At 44.0% G+C, this 23,446-nt stretch overlaps 1 protein-coding gene across 2 annotated transcripts in view; it reads right to left on the bottom strand.

The window, feature by feature from the left end:
- Positions 1-23,446, bottom strand: part of LOC139568521 (netrin-1) — an 86,936-nt gene that overhangs the window by 17,434 nt on the left and 46,056 nt on the right. Inside the window, exons 3-5 of one of the 2 annotated variants that reach the window (XM_071390398.1) lie at positions 20,055-20,243; positions 8,349-8,498; positions 5,688-5,741 (exon numbers count right to left, since the gene is read on the bottom strand). In XM_071390398.1, coding sequence (XP_071246499.1) covers positions 5,688-5,741; positions 8,349-8,498; positions 20,055-20,243 — 393 coding nt within the window. The remainder of the gene's footprint in view (positions 1-5,687; positions 5,742-8,348; positions 8,499-20,054; positions 20,244-23,446) is intronic. The other variant, XM_071390399.1, reaches the window with a different exon arrangement.

A 23,446-nucleotide genomic window follows, 5' to 3' on the forward strand; every position in this document is an offset into this window, starting at 1 on the left:
AGCGCAAAGACCTAGACAGGACCCAGTGACAGGGACCTGCTTAGCTGGAACAAAGAGGTGTAAATAGGGGCATGGGGGAGGCCTTTCTCCTCCCTACGTCTTTCTTCTCCCTGAACAAGACTGATTGAGAAACAAATTGTGGCAAATAAAGCATGTAATTAGATTATAGCCACAGTGCCTGGGCTGTTGGGCTGCTGGAACCATAGCAGTAGGGCTGGACCCTGTCCAAAGAGAGGGCGTTTTCTTCATTGTTTTCTTTCTTTTTTTCTTTGTTTCTTCATTTCTTTCTTCTCTCTGGCCGTGTCCAGTGTTGTAGTACTTGAGACCAGTCTCGAGACCAAATATTGAGTGTCTCGGTCTTGTCTCTGTGTAAGGAAAAACAAACTGTTCTTCTGAAATTTGAACACAGAACATTTTGAACTCTTATCGTGGCGATATGACACAATTACTGGTCTAGGTCTAGGTCTTGACTCGGTCTCGCCCCCCTCCAACCTCGGACTCGATTTGCTCCTGTCTTGGTCTTGAATCGGTCTCACTTTAGGTGGTCTCGAACACAACACTGGCCGTGTCCAAATACCCATAACAGTAGGCCTTTTTGGAATGTGAAAATAGAACGTTTTTATAGTATGTTTAATTAAAATAGCATGCTTTAAATGTCATGTCATACTCGGTTCGGCTTTTCATCTACTACAATTTCGCTGCATGCTATTGAGGAAGAGAATCCTCTTTTCAGATCCAGGTGTGTTTGACAGCAGTTGATGATGAGACGTGCTGCACCATAATGATAGAATGGCGGGAAACGGTGCAGTTGTACATCAGATGATGTATTCTCAGTATGGGTGAGTCCAGTATGGTGATATTTGTTGCTTATTGAATACATTTTTACTAAACAGTACGTTCTAAATAGTATGTGGTATGGTTAGGACACAGCATGCAGTTTTAGTAAATAGTAGGCAAGACAGATTTCGGACACAGCCTCTCTCTCTTTTTCATTCATTCTATCATCCTGAAGTAAGGGAAAAGTTGTGTTTTCGATCCCAGTGAGCGACAGAGCTGGGAAACAACAGAGAGCGAAAGCGTCTATTTATGATTCATGACATGATGGTTTTGTGGGTTGTTTGTTTTGGGCGGCATGTTCTGTGGAACCAATCTGAAAACAAGTGTGGTCATCCCTATTACTGCAATTGAGTTTCAGTGGAGTCAGTGGGCAATGATGCTGGCTCCATCCCAACATGCAGGCTGATGCCAATGTGTTCATGTTGTGAGAGCCAGGCTGAGATTGCCAAGCCATAAATCATATTGTGAGTTTAGCATCGATGATGATGATGACACACTGATACAATGCTATTACAATGCTATTTTCTCCCCGTTCTCTTTCTCTCCCTCACTCTCGGGTCACTATTTCTCTCTCTCCTCTCTCTCATATTAAACTCGGAGCAGGTAATACAATCACATGACACAACACTAAAGCCCAGTGAGGCAGCAGAGAGTATTAGCAGGGTGTGTAGCGTGGGACCTAGAGAGAGACTCATGTCCCAAATATCCAGGGAGTGTCTCACCGCAAATCCTGAACCCTTCCAGCCATCATTTTCATCATCATCATTGTGGCCCATATCCTGGATCATGTTGATAATGGCACACCGTCCCGAAACGTTTTGTAACAGAAAACGAGTGCTTCTCATTGGACGACTTTCGACAGTAACTCCCCGTTTTATAACGGTTCTGACTGTTTTCTTCCATTTCGTGCCTAATGAATACCACCCTGGTTGTGGTCACTGGTTGATATCATGGTGGTCAGCTCAGCTGTTATAATCTCCTTCACATTCCGTTGCTCTACAGACATCTCTGTCAGGCGACGACCAAGGGGGAGAGACTACTCACACTATCCGTGACCTAACCGCACAGTATGTGTTTTGTCTGGGCCTTGCCTTCCGAGGTATTCGCCATGCATTCCACCCCTCCATGTGCTCGGGGAGGTGGGGAACCCAGAACACGTCGCTGGAGACAAATGAATACCCCCCCCCACTTCCCTCAACCGAGTCCGATGGGGTTGAGGTAGGGGGGAGGCACCTGCTGCACAGCTGTCCAGCCTCGCCTATAATCAGCCCACCCCAAGCATGCCGGTTCCTATTATTTTCCTTGAGTCCTACCTTACAAACCAAAGTAGTAATAATGTCATGACTCATCACTTAAAGTCTCTCTATCTAGATAAAACAATGTATATATCTGCACATCTCTCTCTCTCTCCCTCCACTGAACAAAAATATAAATGCAACATGTAAAGTGTTGGTTTCATGAGCTGAAATAAAATGTTTCAGAAATGTTTCATATGCACAAAAAGCTTATCTGTCTCAAATTGTGTGCACAAATTTCTTTACATCCCTGTTAGTGAGAATTTCTCCTTTGCCAAGATAATCCATCCACCTGACAGGTGTGGCATATCAAGAAGCTGATTAAGCAGCATGATCATTACACAGGTGCACCTTGTGCTGGGGACAATAAAAGGCCACTCAGTTTTGTCACACAACACAATGCCACAGGTGTTGCACGTTTTGAGAGAGCGTGCAATTGGCATGCTGAGTGCAGGAATGTCCACCAGAGCTGTTGCCAGAGAATGTATTGTTCATTTCTCTACCATAAGCCACCTCCAATGTCATTTTAGAGAATTTGGTAATACTTCCAACCGGCCTCACAACTGCAGACCACATGTAACATTCGGCTTCGTCACCTGCGGCGTCGCCCGAGATTTTATCGATGGCAATTTGAATGCAGAGAGATGAGATCCTGAGGCCCATTGACGTGTCATTCATCCGCCGCCATCACCTCGTGTTTCAGCATGATAATGCACAGCCCCATGTCGCAAGGGTCTGTACACAATTCCTTAAAGCTGTAAATGTCCCAGTTCTTCCATGGCCTGCATACTCACCAGACATATCACCCATTGACCATGTTTGGGATGCTCTGGATCGACGTGTACGACAATGTATTACAGTTTCCGGTAATATCCAGCAACTTCGCACAGCCGTTGAAGAGGAGTGGGACAACAATCGACAGACCACCATCAACCGCCTGGTCAACTCTATGAGAAGGAGATGTGTGGTGCTGCACGAGGTAAATGGTGGTCACACCAGATACTGACTGGTTTTCTGATCCATGCCCCTACCTTTTTTTTAAGGTGTATGTGACCAACAGATACATATCTGTATTCTCAGTCATGTGAAATCCATAGATTAGGGCCTAATGTATTTATTTCAATTCACTGATTTTGTTATATGAACTGTAACTCAGTAAAATCTTTGAAATTGTTGCATGTTATATATTTTTTCAGTGTATATATATGCTTCACTAACGACATAGGCACTCATTTGGGGGACTGGTGGTGAGGTAGCCCTGATAAGAACAACCACATCTGTCACCAATCATGTATTGGATGAGATCCCATTTGTCCACGTACTAAGCCATCCAGTGGTTGGCTCAGTTCAGACCCAGTAATGTATGAAGCTATGCATCCTCTGGTTTGGAAGCCTGGGTGGTCCCGCCCTCTGTCCGTCTACCCAGGAATCTGACGTGACCGATACAATCTGTCAGTCAAAGTGCCCTACCAATCTGCTTGATTTCAACATCTCCCATTTCTATAGAATGTTCATAGTATGTCGCCCCATTCAAGTTGTATGTACAGGAATTCCCCCAGGTGATTACGTTATACGGAGTTACGGGGTCAGTATCATTATACGTTTCCTCTATAATGATGTTTACATTGGTCCGATGACACAGGTTAGTCAATAGGATTATAACGGGAGCTCTTTAGCTCTTATTCCGCAAGAACACCTACGCCTTAATGCTCACTCAAATGCAGAGAACCAGGGACGACGGAACTGGCGAGAACTATGGCGAATTATCAAGCGATGTCGAAAATCGAGAGTTCTTGACCAGCCAGGGATTCCCTTGCCTTTTGAAAACCTCTGTGTTCACTGTTCAGGATACAACAAATGAGAACCCACAGTTTGTTTAGTTCAGCCAGGGAAAAACACCTACTTTTCTTCCCCCACTCAACCACAAACACACTCCATAAGGGAAAGTAATGTGTTCACACCAACAATGACAGACCGTGTCAAAAAACCAAACTCACACATCACCCCCTTAGTGTTATTAAGAGAAAAACTCTACCATCCCACCTGCCCATAAGAAGTTAACAGCTTCTACCCCCAAGCAATAAGACTGCTGAACAATTAATCAAATGGCCACCCGGACTGCTGCTACTCGCTGTTTATTATCTATGCATAGTCCTTTTACCTCGATAACCTGTACCGCCACACATTGACTTGGTACCGGTACCCCCTGTATATAGCTTTAGTATTGTTATTTTATTGTGTTACATTTTCCCTTTAGTTTTATTCAGTCAATATTTTCTTAACTCTCTTTTCTTAAAACTGTATTGTTGGTTAAGGGCTTGTAAGTAAGCATTTCACGGTAAGGTCAACACCTGTTGTATTGATTTGGTGATATTACAAAAAAAAAGCATGAAAGAGGGAGAGAAGAGGAGTGATGGAAAGAGATAAAAAGGAGGGGGGGGGGGCTTTACTCCCCGACACCAGCAGTACCCTCACTTCCCTGTCAATCTGATCTGTCAGAACCGCAGTAAAGGTCTGAGAACAGCTGCCAGGCGTTCTCGCATGCTACGATTCCTCTCGCTGTCTGAGAGAGGAACACCGCTATGACCACACTTTTCCACAAGCTGGGGGCAAAGGAGAAGTATGTGGCCTGCGTTGCCCCCTGACAGGTTATTGTGTTGACTAACTCGTGACAAATCTTCATTGTCATCTTTGCTCATTTGTAAAGCGGTTCTTTACATTCTTTCCTGAATAGTTTATATCACATACCATGTCTCTGGCTTAATATTCAAGTTTAACAGGTGTTTATATAAAAGTGTCATCAAATTCCATTTAATCTCCATGTTAATTAACAAGATTTAACTAAGGAAGTAGTCCATTCAATTATATATACACAGTACTGCTGTGTTTTGACAGTAGCTGGTGGGAGAGTGATGCACGCTGTATAATTTGGAAGAATTTCCCTCTGAACGAGCTACTGTATCCTCTCTCCTGAATTCGAGAAAAAAGCTTGCTTCCCTGATTAGCGCCAGAACCCCAAAATTCCTTTATTTTCCTCTCTCTACCATATTCCCTCTCTTTTCCTCTTAGAGAGAGAGAGACAAAATCAACAGATCAACAATATCGTGGCCCAGAGCGTTGCCGTGCCAACACTCCACTGCGTTCCTGTTACACAGTTAATTGGATGAAGAGTGTAAGATTAAAGGAGCTACATCCCAAGGCAACGGCTAATTGATTTAATATTTATGAACTTCCAGCGAGGGGGGAGGCAACTGGGATCCAATTTAAACTGTACTCGTTCTAACTAACATTTCACGTGAAGGAAATGTTTAGTTAGAAGGGGTGGGGATGGAAGAGAGGGAGAGCGGTTCTTTCTGTTTTCTGTTCAGCTTAAATACACACTGTAAACCAAATCCTAGCTACAGGCATTATGGGTAGCCACAGGTGTAGCCAGTGGCATTTAAACAGTTTGATATCAACAAATAAGTCTCAAGAATATGTTCTGATAATCCCATCTTGCAGAGGAATTGGGATCACACAAGCAGAGAGATAAGGACTGAGACTGGAGCCACTCACCTGCTGGCTGCTCTGTACTGCTGGCTGTGGTTGTCGGAGGAGCAACGGGAATCTCTGTTTCCAGGTAAAAACACCGCACAAACACAGACAAAAGTTAGCTTCATTATGTTTTAACACATTTGCCATAGGATTAAAGACAACTGTTATTTTGATGAAAGAGTTAGGTAAAATAAGACAAGAGTATACAATAAGAGTGTTCATTTTCCAGCAGACAAGCTTTAGTATTAGTGTACAACCTACAGTTTTTCAGTAGATGTAGACGTGCTGTGTGGGGTAACCGTACGAAGCGATGGTTACTGGTTAGGTTTCGCCTGTAGAGATTTACTCTCTCAGCTGTACAGCTTCCATATTAGGAAGTCTGAGAACGGAGGACTTCCTAATATGAATGCCATACAGGTGGAGCTACCTGGCAGATCAGATCAAAGGGGAACAGCGAGATGCAATCTTAAGATCTGGAGGGGGCGATAGCAGGAGGGGTGTGAAATCTGTAATGTCTCTCCCCTCGCGCCTCTATTCGCCCCCACGACGAGGTATCTGCGGTTTTACATCCACGACTTCATTCTCTCAGCTCTACTTCACCCTCTCGTGTCGGCTATTCACAGAGGCAGGAAGTTGACATTGAAGTAAGCCATGCATAAAGAGAGCTCCTATTATCTCCAAAGGAGCAGGATGGTAACATTAGATGTAGATATAAAACATAATGCATTTTGTTACACTGGCGGCAAAAGGGTGATAAAACCACCGAAACAGGTGAGTAAGCAGTGAGGGGAAGCAAGGACAGAGAAGCACAGATACAGCTGTATGAGAACACATAGATAAAAGGAAAGGGTGGCAAGCTAGATAAGATACACAGGAAAGGAAAATAGAGTACAATAGCAGTGTACCGTCATGCATAGATGAAGATTCTGTGTGGTAAAGGAAGAAAGAATCGAGTCTTTTGATCAACGCCTCTGATTGGATTAGGTTGCAGGACTTATCCCAATCGGGCAGTATAGTATAAAGTACTCTATACTGTATATAAACATTAGGAATCTAAAAGTTTACTGATCATAGGGGCGGCAGGTAAACTAGTGGTTAAGTGTGTTGGGCCAGTAACCAAAAGGTTGCTGCCGTACTGCATTTTAGCAAGCCAGTTAACCCTCAACAACTGCTCGCCGGGCGCCGATGACGTGGACGTCAATTAAGGCAGCCCCCCGTACCTCTTTGATTCAGAGGGGTTGGGTTAAATTCGGAAGACACATTTAAGTTGAATGCATTCAGTTGTACAACTGATTAGGTATCCCCTTTCCCTTAATTGTTTAATTTATACAGGCCTAATTTGTTATTTTCTCATTAAGAATCGAAGCGTCTGTCTTGTGACAAGAAAAAAAATTGCTGCCAGAGGCCATGTGGTTTTTACTCCCTACTGATTACTCTGTGTCACTGCTAATCGACCTGCCAAGCCCTGATAGCCGATCAGGATTCAGCCACGCGTGCCAGATCACATAATAATAATAATGAGCCTGTTTCTCATAATCAACTCGTATGGTCTGATTTATGGCCCTCTACATTGGAAAGTATATGAAGTCAGAGATATGACATTTTATCCCTCCCTATTAAAACTGAAATTGGCAGGAGGTTTCAGTATCGCTAAATGTTAATGGGAAGGGCTTTAAAAAAGATTATTTAGCAATTATTGAAGAAACTAAATATTTGTGTTGATCTGATCGCTGGGACCTCAGCATCTCCAAGTTTCACACCTCCGACTGACTGAGTGGCGTGACTTTCCCAGGAAAATGAAAGATATCAGATTCCAATGGAGTTTTTAGGTTTAATTATCCCCTTGGCTTGGACATTGGCCAAAAATATCCCTTCGGAAACAATTAATTTCATAAGAGCTTTTGTTTAACCTCCGAATCATAATGTTATTGACCAAAAGCAGCAATTAAAATGTATTGTTTTGGGGTCTGAAACAAAATGTCAAAAAATTCAGATATTTTTGTTTTGAGATGCCGATTGCCCTTGGTCATTGGCCCTTTTCCATTTTTAGCCAATGAGGGACACTGGTGGATCCTAAAGTTGGTGTTCGTTAACTAGGCTCTGGACTTGGCACTGTTGGATTTATGGGGACTGTCAACATGGGGAGGTTGAGGCTTCACAGAGGATTCTGGGGGATGATTTGTTTATTTTAGCTTTCAGATTTACCGGTTGGTCAGAACACTGTGACTAAATGCTTGTCTGAGGAAACCAATGGAAGAGAGAAAGAAGAAAAGTAGGATTCTGTGCCATGTAGTGTGAGTTTTTCAAGCCAGGATAGAGTGGGGGGGTGGGAGGGAGGGAGGGACGGAGGGTGGGTGGGTGGTTGGGAGGGGGGTTGGTGGTTGGTTGGGAGGGGGGTTGGTGGTTGGTTGGGAGGGAGGTTGGTGGTTGGTTGGGAGGGGGGTTGGTGGTTGGTTGGGAGGGGGGTTGGTGGTTGGTTGGGAGGGGGGTTGGTGGTTGGTTGGGAGGGGGGTTGGTGGTTGGTTGGGTGAGTGAGTTTGTTCCTTTTTGTAAGTTGTCAATTTTCTTTGTGGAGGTGTGCATGAAAGTTTCAAGCATTGAGATGGAATGGGCAAAAGTCATATGTGGCTGGTGGCTGGTGAGGCAAGTTCAGGCAACTAGGAAAGGCTGGGTTCCACGTACTTATGCAGGGGGCAATGGGCGAGCGGCTCTGCTGGTAGCCTTTAGCGCAGCGGTTGCACGTGATACCAGTCACGCCGTCTTTACAGGGACATTGACCCGTGGTTTGGTTACAGGTTTTGCCAGCAGCACCCACGGGATGGCAATCACATGCTGTGAGGAACAGAAGAGAAGAGGTAAGAGGACACACGTTTGGCGTGGGTGGGGACACAAAAACACGTAACACCCATATACAGAGAGAGCACAGATACAGTACAAAACAACAACAACAGCAGTGGTGGTGGTAACAACAGGGTTGGAAACGTGAGCGTCGACGACAGACGAGACAGTGAAGCTTGTGAGGCTTGCTGCAAGAAGAGTGACAGGACTTACTTGGGTCCACAACATGACAAGCTTGACTTGCAGTGCCATCGCTGCAAGAACCCACGAACAGCATACACTCAGCATATTCAAACTGGCATACAGTACTAGTTGACATTGACTGCTGGGAATCGTTAGCTCTTTTTTTGTGGGAAAGAAGGAGAATAGAGCAGGCGACTGTGTTTACTAGATGATTAAATCGGAGTGATAATCCTGATTGGCTGTTTTTTATTAATCAGTGGTTTGAGTCTGGAACCAAAATGGCTGTCACATTTCCTCTCTGCCTGGGGAGTCTATCTAAGACATATGCTTCAGGAATGCAATATTTTTTGCCTGCACAAGGCTAACCCCAACCCCCTGTCTTTATTTTCAACTAAACCCACAGTTGGTCTATCTTGCCAACTAAACTCACTATATCAAGTTTGATAAAGTGTCCAATAACAGGTCAACAGTGATAATATATAATGGTAAACTATAGGAAAAGTTTTTCCTTGTGTTTGTTTGTACTGTTATATCCAGGCATGGCGTGGTTACCATAACGATATGTCACACATGACACAAATCCTATATTCTAATCAATACCAGGACTTCTCTAACAATCTTTCCTCTAGTCAGCAAGCCCCGAAGCTCCATGAGACGTTGTTGCCAGGGTAGCAGAACTATGTGACTTGGGTCTGGTTGTGTGCGTCCCATGGGCTGTGTTCCGTGTGGAATGTTTACAGTATGTCCTATAGAACAACCAACGACGTCGGGGTTTCAGCAAATTACTGGTTTTCAGCCAATGATGTCGGGTTTCAGAAAATGACATTGGGTTTCAGCCAGTGATGTCGGGTTTTAGCCTGCGGGCGTATTGTCCTTCAGAATGACCCCTCCCTACATCTCTCTAGTGTCTCTTGTCACTATGCGAATCATCAAAGGTCTCAGTTTGAGGTTTTGTGGGTATAAGCGGTTACACTGGTGTTACAGACCACAATGTGCATTCTCATTCCCCATGGTGGGAATGTTATGTGAATGTTGCTTAGCCTCTGCTTTTAACTGGAACTCTACTAAATGACTGGATCTAAAGACATTCCAGAAAATGTTGAGATTAGGTACAAGATTTTATGAGAAGCTTTTGTATTTTGGTTGATTCATACAGGCTATGAGCCAGTCTCTCTCTCTCTCTCTCTTGCTCTCGCTCAATTCAATTCAAGGGGCTTTATTGGCATGGGAAAACATATGTTAACATTGCCAAAGCAAGTGAAGTAGATAATATACAAAAGTGAAATAAACAATAAAAATGAACAGTAAACATTACACTCACAGAAGTTCCAAAAGAATAAAGACATCACAAATGTCATATTATGTATATATACAGTGTTATAACGATATACAAATGATTAAAGTACAAAAGGGAAAATAAATAAGCATAAATATGGGTTGTATTTGCAATGGTGTTTGTTCTTCACTGGTTGACCTTTTCTTGTGGCAACAGGTCACAAATCTTGCTGCTGTGATGGCACACTGTGGTATTTCACCCAGTAGATATGGGAGTTTATCAAAACCGGGTTTGTTTTTTAATTCTTTGTGGATCTGTGTAATCTGAGGGAAATGTGTCTCTAATATGGTCATACATTGGGCAGGAGGATGGGAAGTGCAGCTCAGTTTCCACCTCATTTTGTGGGCAATGTGCACATAGCCTGTCTTCTCGAGAGCCAAGTCTGCCTACGCAGCCTTTCTCAATAGCAAGGCTATGCTCACTGAGTCTGTACATAGTCAAAGCTTTCCTTAAGTTTGGGTCAATCACTTTTGATGGCATAGAATGCCCTTCTTGCCTTGTCTCTCAGATCGTTCACAGCTTTGTGGAAGTTACCTGTGGCGCTGATGTTTAGGCCAAGGTATGTATAGTTTTTTTTGTGTGCTCTAGGGCAACGGTGTCTAGATGGAATTTGTATTTGTGGTCCTGGCGACTGGACCTTTTATGAAACACCATTATTTTGGTCTTACTGAGACTTACTGTCTGGGCCCAGGTCTGGCCAAATCTGTGCAGAAGATCTAGGTGCTGCTGTAGGCCCTCCTTGGTTGGTGACAGAAGCACCAGATCATCAGCAAAAAGTAGACCTTTGACTTCAGATTCTAGTAGGATGAGGCTGGGTGCTGCAGACTTTTCTAGTGCCCTCGCCAATTCGTTGATATATATGTTGAAGAGGGTGGGGCTTAAGCTGCATCCCTGTCTCACTCCACAGCCCTGTGGGAAGAAATGTGTGTGTTTTTTGCCTATTTTAACCGCACACTTGTTGTTTGTGTACATGGATTTTATAATGTTTTTCCCCAACACCACTTTCCATCAATTTGTATAGCAGACCCTCATGCCAAATTGAGTCAAAGGCTTTTTTGAAATCAACAAAGCATAAGAATACTTTGCCTTTGCTTTGGTTTGTTTGTTTGTTAATTAGGGTGTGCAGGCTCAATACGTGGTCTGTCGTACGATAATTTGGTAAAAAGCCAATTTAACATTTGCTCAGTACAATTGTTTTCACTGAGGAAATGTATGAGTCTGCTGTTAATGATAATGTTAATAATGTTAATGTTGATGATAATGCAGTGGATTTTCCCAAGGTTGCTGTTGACGCATATCCCACGGTATTTATTGGGGTCAAATGTGTCTCCACATTTGTGGATTGGGGTTATTTTTGGTTCCAAATATTGGGGAAGATGTCAGAGCTAAGGATGATGTTAAAGAGGTTTAGTATAGTCAATTGGAATTTGTTGTCTATATATTTTATCATTTCATTGAGGATACCATCAACACCACAGGCCTTTTTGGGTTGGAGGGTTTTTATTTTGTCCTGTAGTTCATTCAAGGTAATAGGAAAAGCTGTCTTCAATAAAGTATGGGGATTCTAGTGTGGGGATAGGTAGCACACAGGAGGACATTTTTCTCTGTTAAGATCATTTCCTTTTGAATTTCTAGCCCAATTTCTAGTCCAATGTAAAATGTTCCTGTTTTGATTAATATAATGTAGTGAGTTAGGTCTGCTCTATACCAAATTAGCATACACCCCTGAGTCCCTTACCTGTTTATCACCTAGTAGTTTGGTGAATGGGACTACCAGCTCTTGTAGGACTACCAGCTCTTGGTTCTCAGACAGAAGGTCTAGGGCACGCTGGGTGTTTGGACACCAGAGTTTAGACACACTGTGTTTGGGGAAAAGTATTTTTTTCTTGTATATATATAAGGAGTACAATCTGTGTCTTGTGTATGTCCTCAGTGGGTGTGGGGGGGTTGTCAGGAGGACTATCAGGGTGTCTGACAGGGGGGGGGGGGTGCTCAGAGGGGGCGAGATCCTCTGGGCTTGGGGTTCTTCATTTGTCTGTTCTGCTGTGATGTCGACGCTATGGTCAGGGTCTGGTGTGGACTGTTCTGCTGTGGTGTCGAGACTTTTGTCGGGAGCTGAGGTGGGCTGTTCTGCTGGCTTCTCTGCGGGGGTGGGCACCTCTCTAGTGGGTTGTTCTCTGTCACACGCCATCCCCCTCAACCTCTCCTCCAGCAGTCTAATCCTCTCCTCTAGTGCTCTGTTCTTCTCCTGCTCTTGCTTTTTATATTGTTGAAGTTGTCTCACCACAGTCCAGAGTGCAGATGTCTCTCTCAACCAGACCCCGAGAGCTGGAGGTGAAGGGGGTGTTGTTGTGCTGGACTGTTGTCTGAGTCTGTGCTGACTGGAGTGTAATCACCTGCTGTTCCAGCTCCACCTGCCTTACCTCCAGCTGGGTAAATGTATCCGTCGTTTCAATGAGGGGGTTGTACTCTGTGCTGGGAGGTTGACTTTCCGCGTCTGTGGGGTTATATAATGAAGAGGTCTGGTCTGACCCGCTCGGGGTGGGGGTATCTTTCTCAAGGGAGAGATTCTCCTGATGGGCTAATTATTTGAGTCCAGTTGAAACTGTTTGGTGTTGCCCTGTACCATTACTGTTCCTGACTTATAGAGATTTATATTAGCTGACTCCGAGTCCTCATTGTCTAGTATCCTGTGTTTCCACCCCTCGTTAACACCCCCCCTCTTAACAGTGTGCTAATATAGCACGGTGCCATGCCAAGGGATGGTTTGTGTGGAAGATGAGGTTGCTGATGTTCCCATTTTTATAATAGTCAGCAAAAATTATCTCTTGATTTTCCATAAGGAGCTTCATTTTGTGATCTTTTCTTGCCTTATCATTCTTTACATACACATGGTTCTGTATTTTAATTACCTCTGAACAGCGAGAGGCAGCTTCTAAGGCCTCTCCATTTGGTTGGAGTAGACTGTGCGACTCTCCTGCCATTGTTGGGCTAAAGGGCTTTGACACCTCTCACTTGACACATCAGTGCTAATTGAAGTCCGTATAAAGTAATGTAATGTATTTTTCTTCTTGGTTTTTGGAAATAAAATATAGCTTCAGACAAAACATGACTCACTCAGTTCCATGTTGGACGGTGTTTTCAGGTTTCTGTTGTTTTCCAGAGCATCTGCTGTATAGCGTTGGAATAATAATCTTTGGTAGTTGTAAGCCTTCCAGGTGATTCTGTCCAAAATCAGGTTGTAGGTTTTGAGTTATGATTTGGTTGTGAAGGTTATGTTGTAGAGGGTAGCATCCTGTATATGTTCCTGACAAAAAAATCCAAGTTTATCTAACTCTATATCTATCTTTTTTTAAAGAACATGCTGAAAAATGCAGGAGCTCATCTGATCATGACCTCTCTCTCTTTGTCTGTATTATGTGAGTCAGTAGCTGTTGCTGCTACTCTCGCTTATCTTAATCAGACAACGAAGGGGGAATCCGTAGCCCTCCCCCCTCTGTTATCAGGCCGGCGGGCTTTAAAGCGAGTGTAACGATTACCACTTTCAGGCCAATCTGTCACCAGGTTTCATTGCCTCATTTTGTCTGGGAGACGTGGGGAGTGTTGGAGGCTAGAAAACAGAGAGGGAGAGACAAAGAAAAAAGGAGGGGGGGCTTACACAACCTATAAACAAGTGTCGAGGCCAATCGGGCACGTCTTCAGGCACGTAAATTGAAGAGCCTGTCAGTGGGGCGGAGGGTGAGTGGGGTAGGGGGGGTATTAGGGAGGGCAAAGTGCGGCCCTCTTCAGAGCTTCTGAGAGCTAGCACCGTGTTTTTAAGAGCGTCTGCCCCACTAACCACAGCTTAAGCCTGCCAGTAAATCAAGTTGCTCCGCACATGGTCTGCAGGTGGGCCGCTCTTTTTCGATTGTTCTCTCGTTTTCTCTCTCATTCTCTGACTCTCTCGTTCTCTCGCACGCTCATGCTCTCTCTCCCTCAATTTCAATTCAGTTCAACGGGCTTTATTGGCATGGGAAACACATGTTTACATTTCCAAAGCAAGTGAAATAGATAATAAACAAAAGTGAAATAAAGAATATAAAATGAACAGTAAACATTACACTCACAAACAAATAGAGACATTTCATGTCATATTATGGCTATATACAGTGTTGCAACGATGGGCAAATAGTTAAAGTACAAAAAGGAAAATAAATAAACATAAATATGGGTTGTATTTACAATAGTGTCTCTCTCCTCCTGCCCTTTCTGACTGCTACAGCCTGCTGGGGACCCACCTGGTGAGAGTCTAAGCTTTAAGTGTGTGTCCACTTAGCACTTAAGTAGCTACGTTATCCTGCTATCCTTCCTCACAGCTACTCCAGATGGCTGGGCAAGATAGGGACACTAGCTAGCGAAAAAGGCTAACTCCTTCCATCCTCTAGGCCTCATTCACACACACTTGTAGAGGGCAGAGAAAGTGCTAATGAGCCCCTCATGATGAGCTAGTTACAGGGGCTAGCTAGGTTAGCGAAAGGCTAGCTCCTTCCAACCTGTTTGACACACACTTGAGGTGGGGAGAAAGTGCTTCTCTTGGTCCTCAAGATAAGCTAGTTAAAGGAGCAGTCTGGGAGAGAATAGGCCTTTTTATATGAGCCTGGGGAACCCTGGCTTTTTACAACCCATTAAAGTACTAAGCCAGTTGAGGAGCTCTGAAGGTTGAGGGCCTTGGTCCTGTATATAAATGTTTCGTTCCTCTATATGAAGACCTTGGAGAGGCTCAGATGGAGCTAGGATTGAGTTCCCTACTAGTGTAACACACACACACACACACACTTTGAGGAGGGAGTTACACATAAGAGTGAAAAATGTTCTTGGTTAATGGGGAAGGTGATGGAAGGCATTTCAAAGGAGCTCGCTCTTCATAGGAGACGATCATTGCTCAATGTGAGAATTTCTTTACTCTGCCAATCGTTTACCATAAAGCCCGCGTTTGAAGTTTGAACTGCAATGCTCCCCCCCAGTTTGGGTTTGTGCGTTCGGTGCCTATAAGAATAATTTGTTGGCTGTTGGATAAGGCCCAACCCGAGCCATGTCTGTGTTCTATTATAATTAGGTTTCTACTGGTCCGCAAAAAAATGTGTGGAGAGGAGAGATGAAATAATGTTACATGACTCAGGCCTTTTTTCAATTACATGTTTATCTGATACAGGGAATGTCTCTCAATTTGGGTTTTCATAAGTTTTGGTATTTTATTGATTAAAAAAATTTGGAAACCTTAGGGATGTCACACTTTTGGCCAAGGCAAGAGCCTATGGGCATAGAGACAATATTATTCTGATATAGTTGCCATTTTACATGCAACACAATACATGTAAGTCATTGTAATTGACAACAGCAACAAAAAGATGACTTTCTTTTTCATTTCCAGAGAAGTTATGAAAAACACTATTTTTTAAATCCCTAACATATTGTTATTTATGGTTAATAAAGTTCTACAGTGCAAAAGACATATGGAGAGGAGAACGTAATAGCTTCTACATGTTATTCTAACTGAAGGTACGTTTCCTTTGACAAAGACATTTTTGTTCTGTTTGTAAAACTTGTTCCTCATGGTTCAACTCACTGAAGTAATTACACATTGGCTGATGTTACTGTGTGAATTACGATGAAAGTAATGGCACTAATATGGTATCCTGCTGCACTAAGCTTGGTATTTCTCTTAAAATAATAACTTTCAGACACTCCTTTCATCATCAGATTTTTAAAGCATCATAACCAAAGATCCAAGGCTGGTGTCAGTGATTCAGTTTCTTTACCGTTATCACAGCATCTGAATATTACTTGGCCACAAACCTCCTAAAAGGGGTGCCATGGCAGCCAGCGTATCAAACTCTTCACCAACTCAACTAATATTTGACGTGCTGCGTTTGTTTGATCCGTAACCAGACCACCCAGAGAGCTTCTACCTTTTTGCTCACCTTGGCTATCATACCATGTTAATTAACTATCTATACGACATGGGATTTGGGCCCAACCACCTGTGGTATCAACAATAGGTGCCCTATCCAATAAACTCTAAGCATAGTGGGCCTTGGGCCACGCCCGGACACTGTGCCAAAATGTGATATTATTATAGCTCTACCAACAAAGGTGTTGGAGAAACGAACAAGATGCACCTTCCAAAAGTAGTCACTTAGGGCCCAGGTCCTCAATCAAAATGCATTCTGTGTTTACGCTCTAGTCAATGAGGGGTGAAGCCATAAATCTAGGCTCTGGGCACTGTTCTTTCTGGGCCAAAATGGCCGGTTGCTCTCAGTTTCCTTCGCAATGGTCTCACATGGGAGTCATTTGAAGTGATCGAGTTTCTCATATAAAAGCAAGACTCTGTACTCTTCTACCCTCTTGTATTGCTAAAGGGCTTATTCTGTCCAAGAGCGACCCAGCAAAGGTTCCCGTTGAACAATAAATAACTGAGGGCCTTAATTGCTGTCACTTTAGTGTAGCTGCATGGTGTGTATTTATGTCACTGGTGGAGCGAACAGAAATTAGCTACGCGGTTTTAGTTTTCATTGAATTATCTTGAGTTATGATATGCCAGACTTTAAATAATTTTACCAGCTAAGCACGAGATGGTTCATAGGAGTTGATCATATATAATAGGTAAAGCACTGTATGTGGTAACTTCATTAACACAGAGACAGAGAGACCGAGAGAGAGCGAGAGAGACTGTGTGCCTCTACGTACGTCTGCCCAGCTCTCACACATCACACCGAATGTCGATCTAGCGTTCGGATCTAGCGTTCGGATCTAGCGTTCGGATCTGGCATTCGGATCTAGCGTTCGGATCTGGCGTTCGGATCTGGCGTTCGGATCTAGCGTTCAGCGCGCTCTGTTTTATTTTTCACTCGGTTCGCAAATTACGTTCAGAGGTGTTAAGTACTCTCGGCCAGCAAATGCTATTGGTGTGTCTGAGCCCTAAGGCTTGTAACGTTCTCGAGAACATAGGCAAGAAGCTTGACTCAATCCTCAGTTGATTCCAAAAATAAAAAAACACAGATGTAGACTCCATTCCTAGAATCTTCCTGAAATAAAAACTGGAACCATATCATATTCCACAACCTCCGTTAAAAACATCACATATAAAGTAACAGGAGAGATGTGTACAGTTTGGCCATCAAGTTAGCAGCAGCAAAGAGGGAGAGAATCAAGCCGTTACGAGCATGAGTCAAAAAGATGAAGGCCAGCCTGGGAAAAAAGAGAGAAAGAAAGACATGCAAAAGAAGACATTGAGATGATGGAGGAGGCACAGAGAGAGTTCTCAGTTTTCCATGTCGGTAGCGTTGGCAGTTGGTGCAATCAAAGGAGTCAAGAGACGTTCAGAGCCCCACATGTCCCGGATGCACACGTACAGTTCAGAATTAGATGCCTAGAGGTCCACACTGATGCATTTTTCACAGCTTTTTGACAAGTTGTTTTGACATAATATTTAAGGCATCAGTATAGTAAGTCTCCTGCCATTAAATAATGGACATAATATTGAATTAATAATTGACAGTAAATCCTAACATTCTATGACTGTTTTTTTTAAACTAGGAAACTAGAACTACTTTCAAAATGTCAACAGAAATAAAGTTGGTTACTCTAGGCTCTGCAGTAGCTATAGACCCAAATAGTAATTGTGCGTATTGAGGGTTTTGAGTGGCATTTCAACTTTGGCTTAACTAACTACTCAAAGCTGCAGTGAATCCATTAGCGAATTCCTGCTAGTTTGTTGACCCTAATTCAGCTACGCCTGAGAAATCCTCCGTGGCCTCTGACACACACACACACACACACACACACACACACACACACACACACACACACACACACACACACACACACACACACACACACACACACACACACACACACACACACACACACACACACACACACACACACACACATATATACACTGCCTCGGAAATCCTCTGTGGCCTCTGACTCAGAACCAGAGGTCTTCATTAGCTCTCCAAGTAAAGCAAATCATTTTTAATAAAAAGCCAGAGTAAAAGGGTTCACCTGGGAGTAAGATGGATTATTCATTTTGGTCCTTATTAAAATCTGCTATGGTTCTGAAAATAGGGGTAAAAGACTAGCAGTAGTCTTTTGATAGTGGAGCTTCACACACATTTGGGGAGCACTGCGGCATAAATATAAATTAATAAATATAATTGATGAATAAATGTCATTGAATTAAAATGTTAATTGAATTAAATCTGATTATTTAAGTCAACACTGTGATAAAATGCATCAGTAGACTTAAAGCTATCACAGGGAAACCCACCATGCGAGTGAGTTATGGTGCTGAAAGAATCAAGTCTTGTCCACGTGAAAAAGGGATGGATTTGAAAAACAATAGAGGTGAAATCCCCAACAGTTAGACAGCCTCAGAGATGGGGAGGGTATATAGTATGGGGGTTAGTGATACAAAGCCTCCCGTGATGGATGTCTGGTTGCATTCCGAATCGACATTCCCTGAAGTGTTCATGTCAGTTGGGAACACCGTAAGAATGGGATGGATGGATGTTTGGGTTAGGTTCCACGACTTTTGTTATTAGGACTTTTTTCATGCAGAAGAAGGAATCATGCTGGATGTGGTGTTTGGATAAACCGGTTTACTCTCAATCGCTCTCTTTCTGTCAAATCTTTCAGAAATGTAACTTTATAGCAAATTCATGTTTTGCAGTTATGTGAAAATATGACATTGAACAGACCCAAGCAAATAATCACAAACAATACAGGAAATATACACTTATTCCACATTCATACTGCCGTGTTGATGTCAGGTGTGGATAAATGAAGAAAACATTATAACAGTTGAAATACATCGACTTAGGCATCCCTCCTCCTGTGAATAGTGTCTATGGCTTATCTATGGGTTGAGCTGCACAGATGCACTTTTTTCTCAGACAGACAAGACAGCCTCTCTGTCAAACTGATTGTTTAGTTTGTTTATTTACCTCCTCCGTGAATAATGTGGGAAAACATGGAGCTCTAACAATCAGCCAGAGGCTAATATTTCCCTTTTATGCGCCCTTGGAAGGAAGCGCTCTAAAGAGTGTGTGTGTGTGTGTGTGTGTGTGTGTGTGTGTGTGTGTGTGTGTGTGTGTGTGTGTGTGTGTGTGTGTGTGTGTGTGTGTGTGTGTGTGTGTGTGTGTGTGTGTGTGTGTGTGTGTGTGTGTGAGAGAATGCAGGGCACGTTCGAGGTGTCACCGGGCCTTGTTTGAACAGAACTTTAGCTCCCTGTTATCTTTCCCTTCAGCTATAGGAGGTTTGAAAACTTCGTCTTTCTTCTCCCTCTCTCTTTCTTTTTACCCTCTTCTCTCCCGAGGTGAAGGCCAAAACTGTCAGGAAATTGCGGCGTCCTTTACACCCTCCCACTGCCTGATGAACCCTGATGAGCACACGTGCGTAGAAGTGCCCCTCCCCCCTCCTGTCGCCTCCTACCCATCCCAGAATTCCTCTCACTCATCTGACCGGCGCCTCGCCGGGGATCACTTCACACCTCTCCTGTTTGTTTTGCTTGCCCCGTCACCCCCCCCATCCCTCGCCTCCAAATGAAGCCAAATAACTCTGTGTCAGTGAGGAGACCCCCCAAAACCCCTACCTCATCACAGGCTCCCGCTGACCCATCTCCACTGACAGAGCTGGACGGGGGTAAGACAGACCAGGAATGTATGGATCACTGTGTTTATCAAATTCTCCTGATTCTGCCCTTAACTTTTACATAAGAGATGTCACACCCACATAACGTAGTGGTTATCTCTAGGTTCTCCTCTGACTTTGCAGTTAGTTATTCACCAGTCAACATGGCTAGCTGGGTTATTAAATAAATAAATAAAAATCACAATATGCTGTTTTCAGATGAGGAGAATTTCTAAATGTACTCTATTTATGACAGTGTAACTTTGAAAACCAGTTGTGTATCATAGAGCTACATGTCACTATAGCGACAAGAGTTAACAGTCAGACCAGGACAGAAGCCCTCACCAGACCCCTCATACCTTTGCAGGCTTTCCTGTGAGAGATGGTTTTGGACAGGTCTCTGTAGTAACCCTCCTTGCAGTAGTGACAGTGGCGTCCGGCCGTGTTGTGGCGACAGTTGAGACAGACTCCTCCGCTCTTCCTCCCAGACAGCTTGTACAGCTCCATGTTGAAACGGCATCGCCTGGCATGCAGGTTACAGTTACAGGCTGCAGAGACAGAAAGAAAAGAAGGGAGATATTGCATTTTTTAAACAACCTATATTGTCACATTTCAACTTATTTGCATAGCGAATTCAATGACAAATCAACATTTAATGCCCCCCCCCAAAAACACTGCATAGAAGGAGAGAGAGAGAGAGAGAATAAACAGAAGAGCTGAGAAGAGAAAATAATAAAGGGAAGAACAAAGGGAAAATGTATCAAATACATTCTTCAATTGAATTACAAACTCTATATATTACTGCACTGTATCTACACCGCCTCTGGATGCCCACACCCCGATTATCAGTCTGGTGCCTGACAACCGATAAAGCGTGGTGAATAATTACAGTATTCTGTACGTGTTTGTTTACCAGATATACAAATCCTACTTGACACCTGGGCCTCAGCAGATCAGCCACCCCCCCCAAAAGGTAAAATACTGTGAGAGTTAACTTCCCTGATAATGAGGTCAAGCACTGAGCTGAGTCGAGTTGTTTTCGCTCTCTCTTGTTCTCTCTCTTTCTCTCTATTTCTCTCTTCCTCTCTCACTCTGCCCTCCCCTCTCTCTCAAGGTTATTCTCTCCTCCTAGAAGACTCTACCAGACAATGTTTCAGTACAGTATTATCATTCCACACCAAATCCCCGGTCGTGTTTGCTGCCGGTTTACTAATGAATAAAGTTGCTACGGCCGAGTTTAATTAGCCAGCTGATGTTTATTCATGACTCGTCGTTTGGCTTAACTTCATTAAACCCCCCGTCTGACTATACACACACACACACACACACACACACACACACACACACACACACACACACACACACACACACACACACACACACACACACACACACACACACACACACACACACACACACACACACACACACCAGTCTCGTCCGGGACTCCCTTCCTCGTCAATGATTTACCACAGGACACAATAGTTCCACTACAATGTACAGTACCAAATACTGCATCACAATCCCAATGCCACAGGAGGGGAGAGGGAGGAAACATGTGGATAGGGCTCCACCCTGACACATCTGCCCATGTTTTTCAGCCCACTCCCTCCCGAAACACACATACTGTACACACACTCAAGTAGGCTACTTCCTGTTACCATGTGCCCATCACAATCTATGGAATAGAGTCGCTTCTCAGCTTGCACCAGTTAAAACAAAGATCCATTGAAGGGCTGTGGTGTTTTAGTCCAGACACTGTAATTAGCTCCTTCACACAAGTTATGTTAGAGACTGGAGAGGAGTCTCAGGGGGTCCACACACAGCTCAGTCCCTTATCTGTAGAGTCTGGTTTCCCAGCTCTCTACCGGACCCCAGGGGTCCTTAATTAGGGCTGTCCTCTTTGCTTGTTTTCTTCCCGCTCTGGGACTGTTGATTTTTAGTTGCCTGGGCTCACACTGGGCTTTAGCCTCCTTACCTCTCACTGCCTTAGAGGCATCACGGTGGAAAACTACCCATCTGCCTTGGGGGCATCGCATAGGAAACCTATCCTTCCCTTAACCCTCTTGCCTGGAGGTTTAGGGATTGCTGGCAGAGAGAGTTAAGGAACGGACACACCGGTAGCGTTTACCGGCAGAGAGTACTTAGCACCTCTGAACAGAGTGGCAGACGTAATTTGACATCCAATTCTACATGTAGAATCACGCGAACACGTCGGCAGTCACACGCCCACAGTGTGTTTTAGGGGTGGTCCCTGAAACACTGCGCCCGAACGAACAGCCGATGGACACTCGGTGCGGTGTGTCCGCTCCCTTAGGCTGCCGGATCACTGCTCAGACTGCTCCAGGCAGCTCTATAGTTACACTACCCAGACTCCTTCACTCCCTGTCTAATGGTGGGAGCAGGGATTACAACAACTGGGCAATATGCATTCATTCTCTCCATCTTTACAAGAACAGAGATATGCTACAGGGCATGTTGGCTATTATACAGTATGCAACTGGGATGCAAAGGTGTAATACGCTTCAAGCTTCAGTAATTGGTTCCAATTGCGACCAATAGGAAAGCGCAAAACACACTTTATCTAAACTTCTGGTTCTTAGAACCTTATAAAGTGATAGACCTGCATCACAATAGCCCGTATAGAGTCAGACTTCTTGTCTTCCGTTAAATCCTCCCGGGGGTTGAGAGTGGCTCCAGCAATGCATTGCACCGTGCTCTCAATGCACTGAGAAAGAAATGCTACATGACATTTAACCGAGCAACATACGAATATCAAGGTGTTTTATGAGTACAAACTGTTTTAATGATTACATCATTCTGGTAGTTTCCTTTTCTGCTAGATTTAATGAAAAACAATTGAAGATAAAAGCTGACGTGCCGCTTGCTTGTCTGGTATTGGCTTATCGCGTTTCCTGCAATGTTGTGATGTCATTCAGGCTTCATTCAACCCTTATCCATTCACTCATGTGGAGTTCCCCCTTTCATGAGTTCAACCAAATGATCATCTTGCTTTGTCTTGGTGGTAACTATGGCGATACAGCCGCTCGTCATTGAATACCTGTTATACTTGTGTTTTTTTTCTATATTTCAGCGCTCTGAAGACAAGGCGCGTGTTGTTTTAACACCTTCATTGACCTGGGACATTCTCTGTGCTGAGGTTTCACAGCAGCAGCTCTTCCTGACAGGCCTCGTCTGAAGTTGAGACACCTTCACAGTCACAGAGGAACTAGAGGAGGCTGGAGAGCAACCCCCACTGGTGCTGTTAAACACACACACACACACACACACACACACACACACACACACACACACACACACACACACACACACACACACACACACACACACACACACACACACACACACACACACACACACACACACACACACACACACACACACACACACACAGCACAAACATACGCAAACACACACTTCTACGGTGGGATTCCTGTGATGAGACCCCACAGCCAAATGAGATAAAGAGAACAATTGTGTTCCACTACTTTCAACACTGATGCACACAAACATAAATAAGCTAGTCACACCTGCTCCTTGGGCCAGGCAGGATTCAGGGTGACTGCCCTTCAATAGAGAACCACACAAAAGCTGCAGGCGCCTCGCTCCTGCCAGACCTTTCAGCGCACACACCTATACGACCATGAGACTCCAATGCACCTCAACACACACACACACACACACACACACACGGGAATGCCTGGCATGCACCGTGTGTTTTGAAATGCAT

This window comes from Salvelinus alpinus, chromosome 2 (assembly GCF_045679555.1).
Source record: "Salvelinus alpinus chromosome 2, SLU_Salpinus.1, whole genome shotgun sequence".
Classification (NCBI taxonomy): domain Eukaryota; kingdom Metazoa; phylum Chordata; class Actinopteri; order Salmoniformes; family Salmonidae; genus Salvelinus; species Salvelinus alpinus.